Genomic DNA, 10,151 nt, shown 5'->3' on the forward strand with positions numbered 1-10,151 from the left:
TTAGATGTTTACTTAAAGTGAGAGAAACAATACATAATTTCTAAAATTCTTTTGAGAGATGGGAGAAAAATGCTTGGAGACCAAGGCCCTTCCTCCTCAGCTTCCCCGGGTGCCTCTCGGACCTCCCCTCCCGCCCGCCTCCTCCTCCTCACCCTGCTGCAGCCAGCCAGCCCTCTTTCCCTCTCCAGGGATGAAGTTTGTACTGTCAGGGCCCTCACGGGGGTGTCTCTGTGCCTAGAACTGTCGGACTCAGGAGACGCAGGTGGCAAACACGCTTCCTCCCCCAGGTCTGTGGTCTGATGTCAGCGTCTGAGTGGAGCCTTCTCTGACCACCGCCCTCCCAGTTAACGTGCCAGCCTCGCCCTCACCCCCACCTCTGGTCCATGACGCCCGCTCTGCACGTTTCCTCCTGCTGCTGCTCCTTCCACTGGCTGAGTCCTGGTGAGAGCAGTTCACCACGGGTCGAAAAGAGACAAAGAAGGTGGAGACGGGCCGGCTTGCCTCCCGGCTTCACATTAGACGGATGAGGCATCTTGCAGACGTTTTGTACCCCTCCCCCCATCAAAGAGTCTCGTCCCATTTAGCTGGGTGGGGCATGGCCCCAGAAATGTTTTAAGGTGCCCCCAAAGGACTCTGATCTGTGGCCTGCACTGAGCACCAGGGCTCTGGATCTTCCCTTTCTGAGGCTGAGATGAGCCCTTGGGAGAGGCAAGGGGACTCTGCTCTGCGTGGGGATGGATCGGGGCTGGTCTGTGACCTGCAGGGGATCGCCGGGTCCCGCTGAGGTGCCCGCTGCTGCTGGGTATGTGAGGGCCTCACCAGGAGGGGAGCGTGATCTGAAGGAAAGGGTTGGAAACTCCCTTGTTGGTCTCTGTGTGGGAGTTACTGTCCTGAGCCCCTCCTGGGACAGTGGGCAGCAGAGGACTGTCTGTCCCACATGCTGAGGGCTTCCCTGTGTGTGTGGTGGTGACTCAGGAAGGGGGTGTGTTGATTCTGAGCATTAAACAGCCTGTTTTCAACTTTCAAGGTCGACTTGAAAGACTCATTGCCTGAGGAAGAAGCCCTGAAGAGGAGGGAGAGGAGAGAAGGAGGAGTCAGGAATGGCTCTTTCTCAGGTAAAGTCATTTTCTCAGTTGATTTCTCTGTCCTTCCTGAAATGCCCTTCTTTGGACTCACTGATCTTGTCTGACTCTGAAGTGTCCTGCCTGACACCTGTACAGTCACAGTCACCCGGGTCCTTCCCTCAGAGCCTGTCATCTCCACTTAGATTCTGTCTCATGAGGACCCAGTGATGTGGAACTTGAAGAAGCTCCATTGTGGTCATCAAGAGACAACTCTTATTTCAGTAAATTTAAATGTGTATATGTGTGTGTATGAGTGCATGGATGCTCAAGCCCATGGTTCTTATAAAATACATATCATTATTTCTAAATAAGTTAGGTATGGGAATTCCCTGGCGGTCCAATGGTTAAGACTCCGCGCTTCCACTGCAGGGGGCACAGGTTCAATCCCTGGTTGGGGAACTAAGATCCCACAAGCTGCGTGGTGCGGCCAAAAAAATTATAAACAAACAAACAAACAAACAAATAAATAAATAAATAAATAGTTATATATTATTTAGTTGTTGAAATTACATCATATGTATTTTTCATTGCATTAAATTTTTTCTACACTATGACATTAATGAGTTAAATAGTTATAAAAAGAGTAACATGTATGTGCGTGTGTGTGCATGTCTGCATGATGACATTTTATGTAGTTCTAGGTTGTTAGCCTTGAACTTGTTTCAGGTTTCCTCAGGGAACCCTCTGTCAATGTACCTTTGATGCTTTTATATGACTTAAATTCTTTACATTTAAATTCAGAATCTAAACACCTGGGTTTATATGTTTGTTCTACCATCTTTAGCAGTTTGACCTGAGGCAAATTTCTTAGAATGTCGGTGATACAGCTGTCTCTGCCTTAAGATGGATGGGACCAGATCTTTTTTTTTTTTTTTTTAATTTAAAAAAATTGTTTTAAATTTTATATTGGAGTATAGTTGATTAACAATGTTGTGTTAGTTTCAGGTGTACAACAAAGTGATTCAGTTATACATACACAGGTATCTGTTCTTTTTCAAATTCTTTTCCCATTTAGGTGATTACAGAGTATTGGGCAGGGTCGCTTGTGCTATACAGTAGGTTCTTGTTGGTTATCTATTTTATTTTATTTTATTTTAAATTTATGTATTTATTTATTTATTTTTGGCTGCGTTGGGTCTTTGTTGCTGCGCATGGGCTTTTCTCTAGTTGCAGGGAGCGGGGGCTACTCTTCATTGCGGTGCGCGGGCTTCTCATTGTGGTGGCCTCTCTTGTTGCGGAGCACGGGCTCTAGGCGTGCGGGCTCAGTAGTTGTGGCTCGTGGGCTCTAGAGCGCAGGCTCAGTAGTTGTGGCGCACAGGCTTAGTTGCTCCGCGGCATGTGGGATCTTCCCAGACCAGGGCTTGAACCCGTGTCCTCTGCATTGGCAGGCGGATTCTCAACCACTGCGCCACCAGGGCAGTCCCTGGTTATCTATTTTAAACATAGCACTGTGTGTATTGTCAATCCCAAACTCCCAATTTATCCCTCCCCCACCCACCAGATCTTTTTATTATGTTTTTTAAAATTTTACTTGTTTATATATTTTAAAAATAATTTTTATTGGAGTATAGTTGATTTACAGTGTTGTGTTAGTTTCAGGTGTGCAGCAAAGTGAATCAGTTATACGTATACATATATCAATTCTTTTTCAGATTCTTTTCCCATGTAGGTTATTACAGACTGTTGAGTAAAGTTCCCTGTGCTATACAGTAGGTCCTTGTTGGTTATCTGTTTTATATGCAGTAGTGTGTGTATTAATCCCAAACTCCTAATTTATCCCCACCCCCAACCCCCCTTTGCCCTTTGGTAACCATAAGTTTGTTTTCTATGTCTGTGAGTCTCTCTCTGTTTTGTTTATTTCTTTAGTTTAATATTTTAATTTTATTGGAATATAGTTGATTTACAATGTTGTGTTACTTTCAGGTGTGCAGAAAAGTGAATCGGTTATACATGTATCCACTCTTTTTTAGATTCTTTTCAAAAAATTTTTTTAATTTTTTAAATTAATTTTTATTGTAGTATAGTTGGTTTATAATGTTGTGTTAGTTTCTACTGTACAGCAAAGTGAATCAGCTGTACATATACATATATCCCCTCTTTCTTGGATTTCTTTCCCATTTAGGTCACCACAGTGCATTAAGTAGAGTTTCCTGTGGTATACAGTATGTTCTCATTAGTTACCTATTTTATATGTAGTATCAATAGTGTATATGTGTTAATCCCAATCTCCCAATTCCTCCCACTCCCCCCCTTTTCCCCCCTTGGTATCCATACATTTGTTTTCTACATCTGTGTCTCTATTTCTGCTTTGCAAACAAGATCATCTATACCATTTTTCTAGATTCCACATATATACATTAATATATGATACTTGTTTTTCTCTTTCTGACTTACTTCACGCTGTATGACAGTCTCTAGGTCCATCCGTGTCTCTACAAGTGATCCAATTTCATTCCTTTTTATGGCTGAGTAATATCCCATTGTATATATGTACCACATCTTCTTTATCCATTCCTCTCTTGATGGACATTTAGGTTGCTTCCATGTCCTGGCCATTGTAAATAGTGCTGCTGTGAACATTGGGGTGCCTGTGTCCTTCTGAGTTATGGTTTTCTCAGGGTATATGCCCAGTAGTGGGATCGCTGGGTCAGATATTTTTTAATTTGGTATTATGTTATTATACGAGTTAGTACATGCAAAGCATTTAGAGGAATGCGTAGCACATGAGAAGTGTTCAAACACTTTTTGAGATTACTGTTGCTGTCATCACAGTTTCTTTAAAGCCACTATAGACATTGTCATCTTTGAAGACGTCATTCCTGCTCTTGTTCCTCTAGACATTGAATATAACTTGGTGTGTGGAGCATATCTCACATTTCTATTCAGATAATCCTGTGTTGATTGTGTGTGTTTCTTGTATTGTCCACAAAAATGGGAAGTCCACACTGATTTAGAGGCTGTCATAACCTCTTATGGAAAAGTATAATAAACCAAAATTAGGGACACATAACTTGCTCAAAAATACCATAAGTGGATCTGTAACAATACTCACTTCAGTCTAATCGATCCTTTCCCCTCTCTCTCCTCTTCTCATTTTGTGTGAAAATAAGGACTCTCCTCATGGCCCGTTGGTGAAATGTGTTTTCATTTCAGGCACAGTTGACATTCAAGGATGTGGCCATCGAATTCACTCAGGAGGAGTGGGAATGCCTGGACCCTGCTCAGAGGGCCTTGTACAGGGACGTGATGTTGGAGACCTACAGGAACCTGATCTCCCTGGGTGAGGATAACTTCCCTCCAGCAGTTGGGACCTGTCCTTGGGTATCTTTGCATTTTCCCTTGTGTACCTCTTGGGAACCCCTACCTTGCCTGCCTGAGATCAAAGCCCTGTTGACTCAGAAATGAAAAGCTTCATAAGGTAGCATGAGGACTTTGAACTTGTCCTTTCTTCGTATGATCTTCCCATTTCATGATCAAGGGTGATTCCAGAGCTTAAATATGCATAAAATCTTATGGCAAACTTAAAATATCCAGTTCCCTCTTTTCTACCCCTGTGCTTTTGATTCAGTAGTTCTTGGAAGAGAGCTAGATGTCTGCATATTATACTACGCTCTGTGCGTTTAGGACACAATCAGTGGGTGAATTTTTGAAATTGTTTGTTTAGCTTTATTGAGATATAGTTGTCAAATAAAATTGTAATATATTTAAAGTGTACAACGCGATGATTTGATACACATATACATTGTGAAAGGATTCCCATCAAGTTAATTAACATAAGTTACCTCACATACTTTTTTTTTTTCTTGGGGAGAACACTTAAGTTCTACTCTCATAGCACATTTTAGTTTTATAGTATTATCCACTATAGTCATCAAGTTATACGTGAAATTTTCAGACCTCATTCATCTTGTGACGGAAATTGTGTGCCCTTTTATCAACCTCTCCCCATTTCCATAACCCCCAGCCCCAGGCAGCAGTTATTCTACTCTGTGTTTCTAGACCTGGTTTCTTCCCTCATCATTGTACTTCCTCCCATTGATTGACTGATTGATGACTGCGCCGGGTCTTAGTTGCGGCATGCGGGCTCCTTACTTGCAGCATGCTTGCGGTATCTAGTTCCCTGACCAGGGATTGAACCCAGGACCCCTGCATTGGGAGCGCAGAGTCTTACCCACTGGACCACCAGGGAAGTCCCTGCACTCCCTTCCTTTTAGATCTCTTCCTTTTTGCCCCATGTCCTATAGTTAAGAATGAGACAATACTATGCTACCTGCTAAGTCAGTTTCTCTTTTTTCCTAAGTCACTTTTAAGTGTCCGAATGCATTTATCTTCCCACATGTTGGCAAGTACACACACTGCCCACATGCCCGTTACTCCCTAGCCTCTACGCTTTTTAACTTTTTTTTATTCTCTTTTTTTTAATTGAAGTGTACTTGATTTACAATGTGTTAATTTCTGCTGTTCAGCAGAGTGATTCAGTTATATATATACATATACATTCTTTTTCACATTGTTTTCCATTATGGTTTACCCCAGGTTATTGAATATAGTTCCCTTGCTTATTTTTCAAAACACATTGTTTGTTTTCTTAGTTTTGAGAGTTCTTTCTATAACCTGGACACAAGTCCATGATGAGATATCTATCGTGCAAATACTTTCCCCTAGTCTATAGCTGGTGTTTTCATTTTCTTAACAGTGTCTTTTTAAAAAAACTTTTAAAAAATTGAAGTATAGTTGGGAATTCCCTGAAGGTCCGGTGGTTAGGACTCTGCACTCTCAATGCTGAGGGCCCAGTTTCAATCCCTGGTCGGGGAACTAAGATCTTGCAAGCCGCTTGGCCAAAAAAAAAAAAAAAATTGAAGTATAGTTGATTTACAGTGTTGTGTTAATTTCTGCTGTACAGCAAAGTGATTCAGTTATACCTATGTATACATCCTTTTTTATATTCTTTTCCATTATGATTTATCACACAATATTGAATATAGTTCCCTGTGCTGTACAGTAGGACTTTGTTGTCTATTCATTCTGTATATAGTAGTTTGCATCTGCTAATCCCAAACTCCCAATCCATATCTCCCCCGCTCACCCTCCCTCTTGGCAACCACATGTCTGTTCTCTATGTCTGTGAGTCTGTTTCTGTTTCATTTGTACATTTTTTTTTTTTTTTTTTTTTTTGCCGTGTGGCTTGCAGGATCTTAGTTCCTCCACCAGGGATTGAACCCTCACCCTCAGCAGTGAAAGCACAGAGTCCTAACCACTGGACCGCTAGGGAAGTCCCACGTACCGTATTTTAGATTCCATATATGAGTGATATCACATGGTATTTGTCTTTCTCTTTCAAAAAGTCAGTGGTATTAAGGTAAATTTCAGTTCCCGTTTTGTGTTGGTTCTGGAACAGAAGCCCTTGCTTTTTTTTTCTTCAGAAGGATTTGTTGAGAATTTCACAAACAATAGTTTCGTATAATTGCGGTTACTTATTATTTATACCCTGGTTTTATCATAGCTTACTAGAATGTTTTATTTACTAATTTTCTTTTTTTAATTGAAGTATAGTTGATTTACAATGTTGTGTTAATTACTGCTGTCCAACAGAGTGACTGAGTCATACCTACACATATATACATTCTTTTCCATCATGTTTTATCACTGTTTGCTAATTTTCATTATGATTTATAGATGATGGCTTTTCAGTGGGTATTATGCAGTATAACTGACTCACATCACTGGTTAGTGTTGCAGAATGGCCATTCTGAGTGAATATAGTTCTATGACTCTTATAACTGGTATTCAGAGAATTACTGTATTTTTATAACATTGTTTTATTAAACTTCATTTCCACTTCTAAACTGCCATTTATTTATATTACTCATTAGTTAAAATTATGGCTTACTTACCATTAGAGTACTGTGCTTTAGCATTTATTGGTGCACAATCGATATGCAGTAAATATGTGTAATATCTTTATCTCTTCAAATCTGAAACCGCCATATGTTTTCTGTGAAGTGGTATGTGCTTTGGGGTCATGGTACAAAAATACCCCTCTTTCAGGGCTAACATGGGTACACTATGGGTGTTTCAGCCATTGATTGTTTAAAGTAGGCTTCCCTAAAATTAATTTGAAATACATGTAATCACCCTTTCTCTCTTTTTTTTTTCCCTAATTTTTTCATTTTTGGCTGCGTTGGGTCTTCATTGATGCACGTGGGCTTTCTCTAGTTGCGGTGAGCGGGGGCTACTCTTCGTTGCAGTGCGCGGGCTTCTCATTGTGGTGGCTTCTCTTGTTGTGGAGCATGGGCTCTAGGCACGCGGGCTTCAGTAGTTGTGGCACGTGGGCTCAGTAGTTGTGGCTCTCGGACTCTAGAATTCAGGCTCAGTAGTTGTGGTGCATGGGCTTAGTTGCTCTCTGGCATGTGGGATCTTCCCGGACCAGGGATCGAACCGTGTCCCCTGCATTGGCAGGCAGCTTCCTAACCACTGTGCCACCAGGGAAGTCCCACCCTTTCTTTATGAAAGAATCTCATTCCCTTTGTGTTCCTAAAAACTGAAGATCATGGTTGCAACATTTCTTAACTGTTCAAAATATGTAGTACTTCTGATATGATATTATGTTCTTCAATATGAAATATTTCTTTCCAAACTGTAATTAATAGGAGACATACGATTCTTTATGTCTTGTAGATACCTCTCTTAAATGTGTGATCAAGGAATCAGCACCAAAAGAGAACAGTCATACAGGGGAAATGTTGCAAACAGTGTTGTTGGAAAGACATGAAAGCTGTGAGACTGAGGACTATGGCTATAGGGAAATCCAGAAAAATATGCATGACTTTGAGTACCAGTGGAGAAGTGACAAAAGAAATTACAGAGGAGTGCCTGTCACCTGTAAACAAAATCTTACTGGTAGAAGAGATCAACATGGTAGAAGAGATGAAGGAAACAAGCCTATTGAAAACAGGCTCGGACTAAGCTTTCAGTCACATCTGGCCGAACTGCAGATATTTCCAACTGAAGGGCAATTTTATGCGTATCATCAAGTTGAGAAGTCTAACAACAGTGGTTCCTCATTTTCAGTACTTCAGAGAATTCTTCCCAGTGTCCAAACCAACATTTTTAATGAATATGGGAATGATTTCTGGCATTCTTCATTACTCGCACAAGACCAGAAAGCATACATTAGGGAAAAACCTTACAAATGTGATGAGTATGACAAAGCAGTTAATCATGGCTCACATCTCACTAACCATCAGGTAATCTACACAGGTGTGAAACCTTACAAATGTAATGTATGTGGCAAAGCCTTTAATCAGAGCTCACATCTCACTAGACATCAAAGAATCCACACAAGAGGGAAACATCACAAGTGTGAGGAATGTGGTAAGGGCTTCAGTTACAGTTCACACCTTGTACGTCATCGCAGAATTCATACCGGAGAGAAACCCTACCAGTGTGGTGAGTGTGACAAAGCCTTTAGTGTGTATTCAAGTCTTATTTATCATCAGGTTGTCCATACTAGAGAGAAACCTTACAAATGTAATGAGTGTGGCAAAGTCTTTAGTCAGAGTTCAAGCCTTACTAATCATCGCAGGATTCATACTGGAGAGAAACCATACAAATGTAATAAATGTGGCAAAGCCTTTAATCAGAGGTCCCACCTCACTCGACATCAGGTCATGCACACTGGAGAGAAACCCTACAAATGTAGTGAGTGTGGGAAGGTCTTCACTCAAAACTCAAGCCTCATAAGTCATCGGAGAATTCATACTGGGGAGAAGCCATACAAATGCAACGAGTGCGGCAAAGCATTTGGTGTGTATTCAAGTCTTAATTATCATCAGGTCACCCATACTAGAGAGAAACCTTACAAATGTAATGAGTGTGGCAAGGTCTTCAGTCAGAGTTCAAGCCTTCCTAGTCATCGCCGGATTCATACCGGAGAGAAACCTTACAAATGTAATCAGTGCGGCAAATCCTTTATTCATTGCTCAAACTTCAACAGACATAAGAAAATTCACACTGGAGAGAAACCTTACCGATGCAGTGAGTGTGGCAAGGTCTTCACTCAAAACTCAAGCCTTGTAAGTCATCGGAGAATTCATGCTAGAGAGTAACCTGACCAATGTATGTAACGAGTGTGGCAAAATAACACAAATTCAAGCATGGATTGACACCAGAGAGTCCACACTAAAGAGAAATTACATCAGTGTAACATATAGGACAGAGGATTTGTACAGACTTCGCAACTCACTAGACATCAGCATATACATCATTGATGAAGCCACAAGAATGTAATGTGTGTATAAAGGCTCTCATCTGTAGATCAAAACTACAGAACATCGCAAGATTCCTACTGGGGAGCAGCCTTACAAATGTAATGAATGTGGGAAGGCTTTTTATTAAACATTCATGGCTTTGATGTCATGAGAGGATTTATACCTGAGAGAAACCAGGGAAATTTACTGAATGTGGAAAGGCCTTTAAGCAACAGTGTCCCCTCAGGATTCACCAAAGAATTCATAATGGAAAGAAACGTTACAAACGTAATGAATATTTAACATTTCTTCAAGACTTTTCACAACAGAATCCACATCAGAGCATTCACATGAGGACTAACTAAGTCTCAAGTTTAGTCTGAAATATTGCATACTGCAGAATAAAATTAAAAGTCAAAATATGTTAAAACTTAGGTAGATATATAGATAGATCCTGAGGATGTTATCCTGTGGTTTCTTTTCTAAATCTCTTATAATTTAAAGTAGTATGGTTTTACATTTCACGTTTAAAGCTATGACCAAGTTTGAGCTAATATTTGTACAGGTGTGAAGTTTTGGTGGAGATTCTTTCTTTTTTTTTTTTCCTAGTATGGAAGATCAGTTGATATGGTGTAATTTTTTCAGATTCTTGCTTCATTCAGTTTTCTTGGTACCTTTGTCAAAACTCAGTTGCAAGTAATTGTGTGGGGCTATTTCTGGGTTCTCTGTTTTGTTCCCTCGTTCTGTATGTCTCACTCCACAAATATCAGTCTTGATT

At 40.7% G+C, this 10,151-nt stretch overlaps 1 protein-coding gene across 2 annotated transcripts; it reads left to right on the forward strand.

The window, feature by feature from the left end:
• The first annotated feature begins 781 nt into the window (after positions 1-781).
• LOC309794920 (uncharacterized protein) lies at positions 782-9,761 on the forward strand. 2 transcript variants are annotated; one of them, XM_082606866.1, is made up of 4 exons: positions 782-802; positions 1,028-1,115; positions 4,278-4,404; positions 7,803-9,761. In XM_082606866.1, exons 2-4 carry the CDS (start codon positions 1,101-1,103, stop codon positions 9,230-9,232), a joined length of 1,572 nt encoding a protein of 523 aa, XP_082462992.1. In that variant the 5' UTR covers positions 782-802; positions 1,028-1,100; the 3' UTR covers positions 9,233-9,761. The 2 variants fall into 2 exon arrangements, with proteins under 2 accessions (XP_082462992.1, XP_082462993.1); XM_082606867.1 differs by lacking the exons at positions 782-802; positions 1,028-1,115 and having other exon boundaries at positions 4,392-4,445.
• Positions 9,762-10,151: the final 390 nt, after the last annotated feature.

The sequence above is a fragment of the Mesoplodon mirus genome (genome assembly GCF_964341445.2).
Source record: "Mesoplodon mirus genome assembly, chromosome: 19".
In the NCBI taxonomy this organism is placed as follows: Eukaryota; Metazoa; Chordata; class Mammalia; order Artiodactyla; family Ziphiidae; genus Mesoplodon; species Mesoplodon mirus.